The sequence below is a fragment of the Heptranchias perlo genome, chromosome 37 (assembly GCF_035084215.1).
Source record: "Heptranchias perlo isolate sHepPer1 chromosome 37, sHepPer1.hap1, whole genome shotgun sequence".
In the NCBI taxonomy this organism is placed as follows: domain Eukaryota; kingdom Metazoa; phylum Chordata; class Chondrichthyes; order Hexanchiformes; family Hexanchidae; genus Heptranchias; species Heptranchias perlo.
In genome coordinates this window covers 14,320,738-14,337,093 of record NC_090361.1, presented here as the reverse complement: position 1 = coordinate 14,337,093, position 16,356 = coordinate 14,320,738, and the positions used below count along the sequence as shown (strand labels likewise).

Below are 16,356 nucleotides of genomic sequence, written 5' to 3'. Positions count from 1 at the left end.
CTAGCAGAGGATCACTTTACTTGTGGGACAGGGTGAGACAGTAGTCACTGGACTTAGTGGGACAGAGGGTCACTGAGCTAGAGGGTAAAGGTCAGACAGAGGGTCACTGAGTTGAAGGGGCAGGGTCGAGGCTGGTGCACGTGAATGAATGTTGGGACATTTCGGTTTGGTTGGATAGAATGAGGGAAGTAGGTCGGACGTACAAGAAACAATGGGGCACATCTTGCAGAGGACCCAGGGCGCCTGAGCAGATCCCCAGCTGGTTGCGGCCACATCGGTTGATACTCACCGACGTTCTGTGTAGTGGCGTTGACTCTCGCTGGTTCCTTGAGGTTGTCTGCCAGCAGGAAGGCCCCCTCCTCCAGGATATCCAATAACATGGTTGCCGTGTGTACCTGCTCCGTCGTGTTCATATCTTTCCAAGATTCCAGAGCCTCTGGTCTCAGCAGGTTATCCACAGTCTGCACAATAGCCTGAAAACAAACAGTATTTATAACAGGAACCTTACGGTAGGGTTGCTGACCCTCCAGGATTGACCTGGAGTCTCCAGAAATTGAAGATTAATCTCCAGGACACCGCGAGCAACATCCGGGAGAACAATCATAGGGGCATTAAAACAAAATCTGTTTTTTTTTTCATTCTCTTTGAACACTTTTGTTTATTAATTATAAAAATATTGAAGATCAGAAAAAAAGTTATTTTGATTGACAGTCAAGAATCATCCAATTAGCCATGGGAAGGCGGGGCACCGCGAGGATGGACGCGCTGGGTGACCAATGGTGGGAGCGTGGGGGCGGGACAGTTGGAGGCAGAAGGTCACGTGATGAAATCTCCAGGAATACATTCAACCAAAGTTGGCAACTCTACGTTAAGACAATGGGTACCTGCTTAAAAGGGGAGGGTGCGGGCCTGGCTTTGGTGAAAGGAGAAGATGCAGGTCTGGCTTTGGTTAAAGGGGAGGGTGCGGGCCTGGCTTTGGTGAAAGGGGAAGATGCAGGTCTGGCTTTGGTTAAAGGGGAGGGTGCAGGCCTGACTTTGGTGAAAGGGGAGGGTGCGGGCCTGGCTTTGGTGAAAGGAGAAGATGCAGGTCTGGCTTTGGTTAAAAGGAAGGGTGCAGGCCTGACTTTGGTTAAAGGCCAAAAGGTCTGGTTTTTAAAAATATTTGTTGTCAGGATGTGGGTGACATGGGCAAGGCCGTTTCTATTGCCACTCCCTCGGTGCCCTGGGGGCATTAAGAGTCAACCACATAACGTGGGACTGGATTCACATATAGGCCAGACTGAGTAAAGGCGGCAGATTCCTTTCCCTGAACCGGCTGGGATTGTACAACAGTCTAGAAACTTTCATGGTTGTTTTTCTGATGTTGTTTTTCAAATTACCAGATTTATTGAATTAAATTTCACAATTTACCTTGGAGAATTTTAAACCTCTGAGTTGCTAGTCATAGAATCACAAATCATAGAAAGGTTACAGCACGGAAGGAGGCCATTCAGCCCATCGAGTCTGCGCCGGCTCGATACAAGAGCAATCCAGCCAGTCCCACTCCCCCGCCCTATCCCTGTAGCCCTGCAAATTTTTTCCTTTCAAGTACTTATCCAGTTCCCTTTTGAAGGCCATGATTGAATCTGCCTCCACCACCCCCTCGGGCAGTGCATTCCAGATCCTAACCACTCACTGTGTAAAAAAGTTTTTCCTCACATCACCATTGTTTCTTTTGCCAATCACCTTAAATCTATGTCCTCTGGTTCTTTACCCTTCCGCCAATGGGAACAGTTTCTCTCTATCTACTCTGTCTAGACCCCTCATGATTTTAAATACCTCTATCAAATCTCCTCTCAACCATCTCTGTTCCAAGGAGAACAACCACAGCATCTCCAGTCTATCCACGTAACTGAACTCCCTCATCCCTGGAATCATTCTAGTAAATCTCTTCTGCACCCTCTCTCAGGCCTTCACATCCTTCCTAAAGTGCGGTGCCCAGAACTGGACACAGTACTCCAGTTGTGGCCGAACCAGTGTTTTATAAAGGTTCATCATGACTTCCTTACTTTTGTACTCTATGCCTCTATTTATAAAGCCCAGGATCCCGTATGCTTTTTTAACCACTTTCTCAACCTGCCCTGCCACCTTCAACGGTCAGTGTACATATACCCCCAGATCTCTCTGTTGCTTTACCTCTTTTAGAATTGTGCCCTCTAGTTTATATTGCCTCTCCTCATTTTTCCTACCGAAATGTATCACCTCGCATTTTTCTGCATTAAATTTCATCTACCACATGTCTGCCCATGTCACCAGTCTGTCTATATCCTCTTGAAGTCGATCACTATCCTCCCCACTGTTCGCCTCCCTTCCAAGTTTTGTGACATCTGCAAATTTTGAAATTGTGCCCTGTACACCCAAGTCCAAGTCATTAATATATATCAAGAAAAGCAGTGGTCCCAGCACCGACCTCCAGTCTGGAAAATAACCGTTCACCACTACTCTCTGTTTCCTGTCCCTTAGCCAATTCTGTATTCATGTTGCTACTGCCCCCTTTATTCCATGGGCCGCAATCTTGATGACAAGCCTACCATGTGGCACTTTATCAAACGCCTTTTGAAGGCCAACGGAATGTTGGCTTTTATTGCTAGGGGGATAGAATATAAAAACAGGGAGGTATTGCTGCAGTTATATAAGGTATTGGTGAGACCGCACCTGGAATACAGCATACAGTTTTGGTCTCCATACTTAAGAAAAGACATACTTGCTCTCGAGGCAGTACAAAGAAGGTTCACTCGGTTAATCCCGGGGATGAGGGGGCGGACATATGAGGAGAGGTTAAGTAGATTGGGACTCTACTCATTGGAGTTCAGAAGAATGAGAGGCGATCTTATTGAAACATATAAGATTGTGAAGGGGCTTGATCGGGTGGATGCGGTAAGGATGTTCCCAAGGATGGGTGAAACTAGAACTAGGGGGCATAATCTTAGAATAAGGGGCTGCTCTTTCAAAACTGAAATGAGGAGAAACTTCTTCACTCAGAGGGTGGTGGGTCTGTGGAATTTGCTGCCCCAGGAAGCTGTGGAAGCTACATCATTAGATAAATTTAAAACAGAAATAGACAGTTTCCTAGAAGTAAAGGGAATTAGGGGTTACGGGGAGCGGGCAGGAAATTGGACATGAATTTAGATTTGAGGTTAGGATCAGATCAGCCATGATCTTATTGAATGGTGGAGCAGGCTCGAGGGGCCGATTGGCCTACTCCTGCTCCTATTTCTTATGTTCTTATGTTCTTATGTTAAGTCCATATACATCACATCAACTGCATTGCCCTCATCTACCCTCTCTGTTACCTCATCAAAAAACTCTATCAGGTTAGTTAAACACGATTTGCCTTTAACAAATCCGTGCTGGCTTTCCCTAATCAATCCACACTCGAAAAGTTAATTCTGTCCCGGATTATTGCTTCTAAAAGTTTCCCCACCACTGAGGTTAAACTGACTGGCCTATAGTTGCTGGGTTTATCCTTACACCCTTTTTTGAACAAGGGTGTAACATTTGCAATTCTCCAGTCCTCTGGCATCACCCCCGTATCTAAGGATGTTTGGAAGATTATGGCCAGTACCTCATTTCCACCCTTACTTCCCTCAGCATCCTAGGATGCATCCCATCCGGACCGGGTGACTTATCAACTTTAAGTACAGCTAGCCTTTCTAGTACCTCTTCTTTATCAATTTTTAGCCCATCCAGTATCTTCCTTTACTGAGACCCTGGCAGCATCTTCTTCCTTGATAAAGACAAATGCAAAGTACTCATTTAGTACCTCGGCCATCCCCTCTGCCTCCATGAGTAGATCTCCTTTATAGTCCCTAATCGGCCTCACCCCTCCTCTTTCTACCCGTTTACTGTTTACATGCCTGTAGAAGACTTTTGGATTCCCTTTTATGTTGGCCGCCAGTCTATTCCCATACTCTCTCTCTGCCCCTCTTATTTCCTTTTTCACTTCCCCTCTGAACTTTCCATATTCTGCCTGGTTCTCACTTGTGTTATCAACCTGACCTATGTCATACGCCCCTTTTTTCTGCTTCATCTTACTCACTATGTCTTTTGTCATCCAGGGAGCTTTATTGGGTTTAGTTGCCCTCCTTTCTCCCTCGTGGGAATGTACCCAGACTGTACCCGAACCATCTCCTCTTTAAAGGCTAGACCAGTAACATAGTCCTTAGCTAACCATACCCATGATAAAGGGAGTGGGGGGGAGGCCTGGTTTAAATGAAGGGGATGGGGGGTGGAGGTCTGGTTTTAAGTGAAGGGGAGGGGGGGAAGCCTGGTTTTATATGAAGGGGGGGGGGAAGCCTGGTTTTATATGAAGGGGGGGAGGGAGGCCTGGTTTTATTTGAAGGGGGGGGGGAAGCCTGGTTTTATTTGAAGGGGAGGGGGGGAAGCCTGGTTTTATATGAAGGGGAGGGGGGGAAGCCTGGTTTTATATGAAGGGGGGGAGGCCTGGTTTTATATGAAGGGGGGGAGGCCTGGTTTTATATGAAGGGGGGGAGGGAGGCCTGGTTTTATTTGAAGGGGTGGATACAAGTCTAGATTTATATTACTTGTAGTGCCAGCCTTTTAGATGCGATGGTTCTGTGGTTCAGATGATGAAAGAGTGACCTCCATCACCAGCTTCTCTGTTTACACAGCCAGCACCTTATTTCAAGGGTCTATGAATCTGCTCTTGGGATAAGGGAGCCAATTTTAACCGTGTAAGCACAGGGAGCTGGCACAGTGACATCAGGCTCCCGCAGTTTGCGCCATTGTTCAGGGAAGCAGCTAACAGGCCGGGGTTAATCAGTTGCCGTCTAGTGTGAGGACAGGCAGGTTATTGCTTCAAGGTGCAGGCCTAGAACATTAAGCTGTCTTTCCCCTTTCAGATGCTGACAGAACTGTTGTGTGTCTCAGCAATTCCTTGCTTTTGGTTCGGGTTTGCAGCATTTCTCTGATTCCCCCTTTTACCTTAGGCCAGGTTTTATGTGCCTGATGTGGGCCTTTCACAGCCTCAGGATGTCCCAAACCTCATTACAACCAATGAAGTACTTTTTGAAGTGTAGGGAATGCGGCAGACAATTTGAGCACAGCAAAGTCCCTCAAACAGCAATGACCAGATCATCTGTTTTATTAATGTTCGTTGAGGGATAAATATTGGTCAGGACACCGGGGAGAATTCCCCTGCTCTTCTTCGAATAGTGTCATGGGATCTTTGACATCCACCTGAGACAGCAGACGGGTCCTCGGTTTCACGCCTCATCCGAACGATGGCACCTCGAACAGTGCAGCACTCCCTCAGTACTGCACCAGGAGTGTCTGCCTAGATTTTGTGCTCAAGTCTCTGGAGTGGGATTTGAACTCACGACTTTTTGACTCAGAGGCGAGAGTGATATCAACTGAGCCACGGCTGACACGATAATAATCCTCAGTAAATCACTCAATTCATTTTGCAGTTATAAAGCTGTAAACACATGAGATCTGATTTCAGCCCTGGCGAATGTCAGGGGACATTTGGCACTCTGACCCAATCTGTCCCAATACAGGGCACACTGGCCCAATCTGTCCCAATACAGAGCACACTGGCCCAGTCTGTCCCAATACAGAGCACACTGGCCCAGTCTGTCCCAATACAGAGCACACTGGCCCAGTCTGTCCCAATACAGAGCACACTGGCCCAGTCTGTCCCAATACAGAGCACACTGGCCCAATCTGTCCCAATACAGAGCACACTGGCCCAGTCTGTCCCAATACAGAGCACACTGGCCCAGTCTGTCCCAATACAAAGCACACTGGCCCAGTCTGTCCCAATACAGAGCACACTGGCCCAGTCTGTCCCAATACAGAGCACACTGGCCCAGTCTGTCCCAATACAGAGCATACTGACCCAGTGTGTCCCAGGATAGGGTAGCCTGATGCAGTCTGTTCTCAAATGGGGCCCAATGTGCAGTGGGGTGGCTTGACATTACTGTAAAACTATGGTACAGATGGGGTGTCTACCCACACAGGTTCAATATACAGTAGGCTGACTGTCTCTACAAGGGGCCACAGTGCAGGAAGTGAGGGATCTCACTGTGGATGAGAGGAAGGTAGGAGAAGATAATGGGAAAGAATGCCAAAATCAGAAGAAAAGGAGAAGCCGAGAATTGGGAGAGGAGGGAAGGAATGGCTAAGTGGTAGAGTTCTGAAAGGAAGGAGCAAGGAAGAAACTTGCATTTATATAGTGTCTTAATCACGTCTCTCAAATACTTCATGTCCAATGAATTACTTTGAAGTGCAGTGACTGTTGGTATGTGACCAAACACAGCAGCCATTCTGCATTGCGATGAATGACCAGTTAATTGCCCGAAATTTCCTGGGGAGATTCTCCCGATCGTCCGCCATGACCTTTGGCAGAAGATTGTCGGAAACCCCCGGGGAGATGCTTTTGTCTGAGGGAGCAGCGTTGGTTTGACTAATGTTGCCGAGTGGCTTTGGTTGCCTGATATTCATTAAGTAGCAAGCATTTTGAGCTTGACAAATATTAACTCCTGTGACGTAGATTTAATGTAAGATGTTTGACCTGGAGAATTTGACAGAGTGAATGGGGAGAAACTGTTTCCAGTGGCGGGAGGGTCGGTAACCAGGGGACACAGATTTAAGGTAATTAGCAAAAGAACCAGAGGGGAGATGAGGAAAAAATTTTTTTACGCAGCGCCTGAAAGGGCGGTGGAAGCAGATTCAATAGTAACTTTCAAAAGGGAATTGGATAAATACTTGAAAAAGAAAAATTTGCAGGGCTAGAATCATAGAAAGGTTACAGCACGGAAGGAGGCCATTCGGCCCATTGAGTCCGTGCCGGCTCTTTGCAAGAGCAATCCAGCTAGCCCCACTTCCCCGCCCTATCCCCGTAGCCCTGCAATTTTTTCCTTTCAAGTACTTATCCAGTTTCCTTTTGAAGGCCATGATTGAATCTGCCTCCACCACCCCCTCGGGCAGTGCATTTTAGATCATAACCACTCGCTGTCATCTTTGATTCTTTTGCCAATCACCTTAAATCTATGTCCTCTGGTTCTTGACCCTTCTGTCAATGAGAACAGTTTCTCTCTATCTACTCTGTCTAGACCCTTCATGATTTTGAATACCTCTATCAAATCCCTCGCAACTTTCTCTGTTCCAAGGAGAACAACCCCAGCTTCTCCAATCTATCCACGTAACTAAAGTCCCTCATCCCTGGAATCATTCTAGTAAATCTCTTCCGCACCCTTTCTAAGGCCTTCACATCTTTCCTAAAGTGCGGTGCCCAGAACTGGACACAATACTCCAGTTGTGGCCCAACCAGTGTTTTATAAAGGTTCATCATGACTTCTCTACTTTTGTATTCTATTTATAAAGCCCAGGATCCCTAATGCTTTCTCGATCTGCTACAGGGAAAGAGCGGGGGAGTGAGACTAATCGGATAGCTCTTTCAAAGAGCCAGCACAGGCACGATGGGCCGAACGGCCTCCTTCTGTGCTGTAAGATTCTATGATTGTAACTCCGGGCTCTTCTTCAAATAGATGTTATTTTAAAGTCCATCCGAACAGGCAGAGGGGGCCTCGGTTTAGCATTTCACTGGAAGAGTGGCACCTCCGGCAGTGCAGCACGCCCTCAGTAGGGCCCTGAAGTGCCAGCCTAGATTATACGCCTGAGCCGTGGAGTGGGACTTGAACCCATGACCCTGTGATCCTCAGGAGGGAGGGAGAGGGAGAGAAAGAGAGGGGGAGAGAGAGAGAGAGAGAGAAAGAGAGAGAGCGAGAGAGATAGAGAGCGTGAGAGATAGAGAGCGCGAGAGAGAGAGGGAGAGAGAGTGCGAGAGAGAGAGGGAGAGAGAATGCGAGAGAGAGAGAGGGGAGAGAGAGGGGGGGAGAGAGAGAGGGGGAGAGAGAATGAAAGAGAGGGGGAGAGAGAGCGAAAGAGAGAGGGAGAGAGAGGGGAGAGAGAGAGTGAGAGAGAGAGAGAAGGGGAGAGAGAGAGAGCGCAAAAGAGAGAAGGGGAGAGAGAGAGAGCAAGAGAGAGAGAGCACGAGAGAGAGATATATACCAACTGAGTGAAGCTGACTTTTTAGGGGGAAAGTAAAGAGATGGAGAGGAAGGGGGTGCTGGAAAGGTCGAGGCGGTGAGAGGATTAAGAAATAAATTGGCACAAAAATGAAAATCACGGAGAAAAATATATTGATCAAACACGAACACCAACACATTGACATGGACACTCACATACCTCTATATATGCTCTGCAGGTCCTCTCCCGTTTCTGAATCTGTGCCCATTGCATGCAGGGAGAGAGAAAAAGCACAACATACTTCACTAAATCTCAGAAGCCATCCATCATTAAACATGTACAGAGAAAGCCCCCAGCCACTGATATCCTGCAATGTTAACTCTTTGCCCAGGTCCTCTCTTCCTCTGAATTCTCAATGTCATGAGGTCTCATTTGTCCTACGTACAGTGGCAGTGCCCGATGCACGTGGGCAGTGCCTTCATTTTAAACTTACACTGGAACATTGGGAAGAGGAGTAGGCCATGCAGCCCCTCGAGCCTGTTCCAGCATTCAAGAGATCATGGCTGATCTGCATCTCATCTCCATTTCCATGCCTTTGCTCCATATCCCTCGACACCCTTACCCAACGAAACATCGATCGATCTCAGTCTTGAAAGCTCCAATTACCCCGGCATCCACAGCCTTTTGGGAGAGAGAGTTCCAGATTTCTACTACTCTTTGTGTGAAAATGTCTTTCCCGATTTCGCTCCTGAATGACTCTAATTTGAAGATTCTGCCACTCTTGTTCTGGACTCCCCCACCACTGGAAATACATTCTCTTTACCAAACCTATCGATTCCTTTTACCACTTTAAACACCTCGATTAGATCGCCCCTCAATCTTCTATACTCAAGGGAAGGCAGTCTGTAATCACCATGTATTGTTCTGTGATTTATAAATGCGTAGGCTTCGAGGAGTTCCTGACATTTACCTGAGGAAGGAGGAAGCCTCCGAAAGCTTGTAGATTTCAAATAAAATCGTTGGACTATAACTTGGTGTTGTAAAATTGTTTACAATTGTCAACCCCAGTCCATCACCGGCATCTCCACATCAAGGGAAGACAAGCCAAGTTTGTGCAACCTGTCCTCACAATGACCCCCCCAAGCCCTGGTATCATTCTAGCGAATCTGCGCTGCACCCCCCCTCAAAGCTAATGGGCCGGAATTTGCTGTGGGTGGCAAACAAACGGTGCCCGCTGTTCATTAGACTCGCACTTGCCCGCAGACTTTCTGTGAGCTTTGGCACGGCAAGTTTCGAGATCCATTCAGTGCCGCGCCCTCTACAGGGCATCTGGGACCTGTGTGAACGGGGCAAGCAGCTGTGTATCTCCTTAAGCAATAAGGCTGAAGTGCCGTTAATGAGCAGCGCAAGGACTGAATCAATCTAAGTGCGAGTTAGAATAGTGAATTCAATGTCAAATCAGGTAGAGTGAGCAAAATAAAAAGAGCGAAAGAAAGATTGGATTAAGAGACAGATAAAAGAGACAGAAAGAAAAAGAGAATTTTTTTTTAAATGTCCAACAACAATTAAAAGCTGAAAGAATGAGATTCCACACTTGTAAAAGTTAATTTTCAGTGCCAGAGAGGTTGCTTGGCAGTAATTAAGACTTACCACGCCATTAAAAGGGTACTTACACTGGAATGGACAAGCCCTAACTTTTTTTGGTGAGCTTAGTCCGTATCTATCAGGTAAGTACAGGAACTTCACACCGGGGAGCCAGAGGGCGAGATGCCGTTCTCGTGCAGCTTTTGGAGGAGCATCGCATCTCGGCCAGCAACTTCCGGATTTCCACGTTCGCAGATGCGGCCGCCGGAAGTTACTGTCCGATTTGCGCACGAGTAACGGTGAGCGCTGTTAGCCTCACTGTTATTTTTACAGCAAAATCCAGCCCAATATATCCTTCCTGAGCTGCGGTGCCCAGAACAGAACTCAATACTCCAGATGGGGTCTGACCAAGGCTTTGTACAACTGAAGCATCACTTCCTCCCCTTTGTATTCCAGCCCCCTTGAGGTAAAGGCTAACAATTCATTAGCCTTTTTGACTGCTTTTTGCACCTGTCCACAAGCTTTAAATTATTTATTTATTTGGACTCCCAAATCTCTCTGCTCCTCTACACTTCCTAGTTTCTCACCATTTAGAAAATACTCATTTATCTTTCTTGGGTCCAAAGTGGATGACCTCAACTTGCCCACATTGAACTGCATTTGCCATAGTTTTGCCCACTCACATAAACCTCCATCCCCACATTGTCAACCCTTTCTCCTCTTTCACCCTATCCCTAAGAAGCACACGCATAAACACTTTGATCATATGTTTTCACATTAATACAGGATCATTTTTATTTATAAAAAGCATTTTTTATATGTTAATAAGTGAACATTAAAATGAATGGGAACATGTAAAAGGTTCAGAGAGAGCAGCTCACAGCCAACTCTCATCATCCAATCTGTGCAAAAAAAACATTCACATACTGGAATACTAAATCTTAAAAACTACTGCTGTAATCTCAGTCTCCAATCTTAACACACATTCTCCATCTTTCTGTCCACTGGTCTTCCTTTCTTCTTCTGATTCCATCGTCTTAGTCCATTGAAGTCAGTGGGAAGAAGTGGGGCAGAGTTGGGTGGAGTGTAAAATGGGCAGCCAACCCATTTGGAAAAAAATGATCAGGGCTACTGGGCAAAAGCAGGGGAGTGGGACTAACTGGATTGCTCTTACAAAGAGCCGGCATGGGCTCGATGGGCCGAATGGCCTCCTTCTGTGCTGTAACCGTTCTATGATTCTAAGACCCACTGCCACCCATTTCCCGCCCGGTGGGAAGAGTTAAAATTGACCCACAATCTCTCTTTCTATCCCTGCTCTGCCTCTCCATCTCTCTCTCCTCTCTATCCTTGCTCTGTCTATCTCCCTGTCTCTCTCTCTCTCTCTTTCTGTCTTCTCAAGATAAGGGGTCGGCCATTTAGGACCGAGATGGGGAAAAATTTCTTCTCTCAGAGGGGTGTGGACGCTCAGTCATTGAGTATATTCAAAACTGAGATCGATAGATTTTTGGACAATAAGGGAATCAAGGGATATGGAGATCGGGCGGGAAAGTGGAGTTGAGGTAAAAGATCAGCCATGATCTTATTGAATGGCGGAGCAGGCTCGAGGGGCCGTATGGCCTACTTATGTTCTTATGTTCCCCTCTCATTCCCTGCTCTATCTCTCTCCCTTCTCTCTCTCTCTCTGTATCTATCCCTGGTCTGTAATTTATCTCTTTCTACGGCTTTATAACAGTGACTAAACTTCAAATGTACTTCATTGGATGTGAAGCACTTTGGGATGTTGGGAGGTCATGAAAGGTGCAATATAAATGCAAGTCTTTCTTCCTTTTTCTTCTTTCCCCTCTCTCCCCCCTTTCTCTGGTTTGTATGCTACCTCTCTCTGGTCTATATTCTCTCTCTCTGGTCTATATTCTCTCTCTCTCTCTCTGGTCTATATTCTCTCTCTCTCTCTCTGGTCCATATTCTCTCTCTCTCCCTCTGGTCCATATTCTCTCTCTCTCTCTCTGGTCTATTTTCTCTCTCTCTCTCTCTGGTCCATATTCTCTCTCTCTCTCTGGTCTATTTTCTCTCTCTCTCTCTCTGGTCCATATTCTCTCTCTCTCTCTCTGGTCTATTTTCTCTCTCTCTGGTCCATATTATCTCTCTCGCTCTCTGGTCTATATTCTCTCTCTCTCTCTGGTCCATATTCTCTCTCTCTGGTCTATTTTCTCTCTCTCTCTCTCTCTGGTCCATATTCTCTCTCTCTCTCTGGTCTATATTCTCTCTCTCTCTCTGGTCTGGATTGTCTCTCTCTCTCTGGTCCATATTCTGTCTCTCACTCTCTGGTCTATATTCTCTCTCTCTCTCTCTGGTCCATATTCTCTCTCTCTCTCTGGTCCATATTCTCTCTCTCTGGTCTATTTTCTCTCTCTCTCTCTCTCTGGTCTATATTCTCTCTCTCTCTCTGGTCCATATTCTCTCTCTCTCTGGTCTGTATTGTCTCTCTCTCTCTCTCTCTGGTCTGTATTGTCTCTCTCCGCACTGAATTCTCCATATCGCTCTCTGGTCTGTATTGTCTCTCTCTCTCTCTGGTCTATTTTCTCTCTCTCTCTCTGGTCCATATTCTCTCTCTCTCTCTGGTCTGTATTGTCTCTCTCTCTCTCTGGTCTGTATTGTCTCTCTCCGCACTGAATTCTCCATATCTCTCTCTGGTCTGCATTTTCTCTCTCTCTTTGGTCTACATACTGTGCCTGTATTTTCTCTCTCTCTCTCTCTCCACTCCTAAACTGTAAGTTCTGCGTAAGTTGATTGTACCAGTAACAACAGTAGTCAATATGAAGCAAAGTTATTCAAACCTTGTTGTAACTCCGACCTGCCGACTCCTTCTCACTGGGTCTCAGAGCCTGCAGCTGAGCATCGAGAATATCCAGCAACTGCTCCATCAGTTTGACGGAGGAGCTGACATCGCCAGCATAAATCGGGCCTCTGGTGTGACGGGACAGCTCATTCGCGATGTTAGCTGCATTCTCCCCACTCTTAATCTGCAGAGACAAGATCCAAATTACACAAATCAGCACGGGAAGATCCAAATTACACAAATCAGCACAGGAAGATCCAAATCACACAACTCAGCACAGGAAGATCCAAATCACACAAATCAGCACAGGAAGATCCAAATCACACAAATCAGTACAGGAAGATCCAAATCACACAAATCAGCACAGGAAGATCCAAATTACACAAATCAGCACAGGAAGATCCAAATCACACAAATCAGCACAGGAAGATCCAAATCACACAAATCAGTACAGGAAGATCCAAATCACACAAATCAGTACAGGAAGATCCAAATCACACAAATCAGCACAGGAAGATCCAAATTACACAAATCAGTACAGGAAGATCCAAATCACACAACTCAGCACAGGAAGATCCAAATCACACAAATCAGCACAGGAAGATCCAAATCACACAAATCAGTACAGGAAGATCCAAATCACACAACTCAGCACAGGAAGATCCAAATCACACAAATCAGCACAGGAAGATCCAAATTACACAAATCAGCACAGGAAGATCCAAATCACACAAATCAGCACGGGAAACGTCTGTTGAACTCTTTCTGAGTCTTTGCCAGATTCAGAAACGGTGGATGTAAACCACAGTCTCGGTAACACCTTTCCCCACTCCCTCTGACCAATTCTCTGCAGTCAGCTCCCTCACCCGCCCACTAACCCAGGATCTCAGCCTTCTGTACAGTCTGTGGTGTTACAAAAAGAAGGCAGTTCAACAGGAAACCTGTGTTGGCGGGGTTGTTTGGCTGCATTTGCATGTTTACACGAACAGCAGATTGTGGTTTCACTGTCAAGGAGATAGGTGGCAAAAACTGAGTGATGGGATCTGGCTCTTGCAAGTTACATGACGCTGAAAGCAACCTGCAGGCTGGTCTGTGCAATGAAATAACACCCACGTGGGACTGCTCGTACTGTTGGAATGCCACTTGTCGGAGAGCACTACGTCTGGGGCAGTGAAACATGGCTACACGGGTGGACAATAAATGCACGAACATGGATAGTAACTGCCCATAGTCCTTAGCTTAGAAAATCAATACATTGGGTTTAACTACACTGAACTACAAGGGGTCAAATCTTAAAATGTTACAGCACAGGAGGAGGCCATTTGGCCCATCGTGCCTGTGCCGGCTCTTTGAAAGAGCTATCCAATTAGCCCCACTCCCCTGCTCTTTCCCCATAGCCCTGTAAATTTTTTCTTCTTCAAATATTTATCCAATTCCCCTTTGAAAGTTATTATTGAACCTGCTTCCACCGCCCTTTCAGGCAGCGCATTCCAGATCGTAACAACTCGCTGCGTAAAAATTTTGCTGCTCATCTCCCCCCTCTAGCCGATCATCTTAAATCTGCGTCTTCTGGTTACCGACTCTCCTGCCAGGGGAAATTTTTTCATTTGCTCTCGGGATGTGGGCAATATTGGCAAGGCTGGATTTACTGGCCACCCCTAGTTGCCCTGAGAAGGTGGTGGTGGGTCTTCTCCTTAAGCTGCTGCAGTTCTTGCAGTGATGATATGTAGGGAATTCCAGGATAATGACCCAGCAACGATGAAGGAACAATGATAAATGCAACTTGGATATGATGTCTGGGTCACTGCCAATAGATCTGTTGGTTTTCTTCTTATCTTTGAAGTTGGTAGTAATTCAGAGTCAACTACACACTGGAGACCAAGAAGGACATTAATAAAACCAGTTGGGTTTTTCTGGCACAATTTCAGAACTTGCTATGGTGGGATTTGAACTCACGACCTTCTTCATTGCTAGTACCAGTACCATGACCTCTAGGCTATCCTATCAGTAGATTAATTACGCATTACAGGCATGATGGGCCGAATGGCCTCTTCCTGTGCTGTATCTACATTAGTCATCCGTCTCCCATTGACCTGACTCCAAAACATTGTACCCACCCCTACAAATAACTAACTCTGATTTTCTTAACATATTAGTGTTTAATCTTAATATTTATTTTGTCAATAAAACATACATTAATTAAAAAGAAATGATAAAGCACTAAAGTTGTCCCTGAGCAAATCGGAGTCTTGTTCACTCATCATTTCTGGCTGCAGTGTCTTTGGTGATTTACATGAATCAGGACAATTGCTCGATCTAACCCTCTCTGTAATGGACATCCCCATGTTTCTGCCCCTTTGTAGGAACAGGAGGAGACCATTCAGCCCCTCGAGTCTGTTCTGCCATTCAATTAGATCATGGCTGATCTGTATCTTAACTCCATTTACCGCCTTGGTTCCATATCCCTTAACAGCCTCGCCTAACAAAAATCTACCAATCTCAATTTTGAAATTTTCAATTGACCCCCTGCATCCACAGCTTGTTGGGGGGAGCGAGTTCCAGATTTCCACTCCCCTTTGTGTGAAGAAGTGCTTCCTGACATCACCCCTGAATGGCCGAGCTCTAATCTCTGGTGGGGGGAGTTCTGGACTCTCTATCCAACCTATCAAATCTTTTAATCATTTTAAACACCTCAATTAGATCACCCCTTAATCTTCTATACTCGAGGCAATACAAGCCTAGTCTATGCAACCTGTCCTCATAATTTAACCCTTTTAGCCCCGGTATCATTCTGGTGAATCTGCGCTGCACCCCCTCCAAGTCCAATATATCCTTCCTGAGGTGCACTGCCCGGAACTGAACGCAGTATCTCCAGATGGGTTCTGACCAAAGCTCTCTACAGCTGTAATATAATTTTCATCCCTTTGTATTCCAGCCCCCTTGAAATAAAGGCCACCATTCCATTAGCCTTTTTGATTTTTTTTTGTACCTGTCCACTAGTTTTTAGTGATTTCTGTACTTGGACCCCTAAATCTCTCTGTTCCTTTACAGTTACCTTTTGTGCCACCTGGTTTACCCAGGGCGAGGTGCAATTGCTGAGGTCGGGTCCTCTCGGGCTCCAGAGCCCGAGTGAAGCCAGGCAGAGGTAGGAGGCGATACCTGCAACACAGAGAGACGGTTATAACGGGTACACGGAGCTGGTCTCCACATGTGGCTATTTAGGGGCACTGCAAGCTCTGTACTCGCTCGTTGAAGGGTTATCGCACAGCCATCTGAAGGAATTGAAATGCAGATTAAACGCTTGGCCACTGAATTCTAACTGCAGTGTTTTAGCTGCTTTCATATTTCACAACAACCTGAGCATAAAACACAAGACCAACTCAAGGATGGGAAAAAGCCATTCAGTCCATTGACGCTCATGTCTCCAGTTCATTAACTCTCCCATCGTAACATCCAATGGTATTTCGAATAAGGCCAGTGTTGTTTACCTCTATCACTCTGTAGGTTATTGCAATTTTTTCCTTCGGTGATTTAAAATAAACAGGTTATCGTTGGTGTCAAAACGATGCCAATCAGAAAATCTAGTCATGTGCAGTGACACCGTAAGAGTGTGTGTGTGTGTTTATGAGTGTCCTTGTGTGTGTGTGTCTGAGTGATTGTGTCTGTGAGTGTATGTTTATGAGTGTCCTTGTCTCTGTGTGTGTGTGTGTGTGTGAGTGAGTTTCTGTGTGTGTGTCTGTGAGTGAGTGAGTGAGTGTCCGTGTGTGTGTGTGTGTGTTTCTGAGTGTCCGTGTGTGTGTGTGTGTGTGTGTGTGTGTGAGTGTGGATGTTTGTGAGTGTCTGTGTGTGTGTGTGTGTGTGTGCGTCTGAGAGTGAGTGAGTGAGTGTGTGTGGGTGTGTGTGGG

The 16,356-nt window shown here is 46.2% G+C and overlaps 1 protein-coding gene across 1 annotated transcript in view; it reads right to left on the bottom strand.

The window, feature by feature from the left end:
- The window catches only part of LOC137304311 (adhesion G protein-coupled receptor L1-like), a 331,855-nt gene that overhangs the window by 80,860 nt on the left and 234,639 nt on the right, over window positions 1–16,356 (bottom strand). The window contains exons 6-9 of the mRNA XM_067972853.1: window positions 15,507–15,610; window positions 12,450–12,635; window positions 8,251–8,289; window positions 290–473 (exon numbers count right to left, since the gene is read on the bottom strand). Of these exons, the coding sequence (XP_067828954.1) occupies window positions 290–473; window positions 8,251–8,289; window positions 12,450–12,635; window positions 15,507–15,610 (513 nt within the window). The remainder of the gene's footprint in view (window positions 1–289; window positions 474–8,250; window positions 8,290–12,449; window positions 12,636–15,506; window positions 15,611–16,356) is intronic.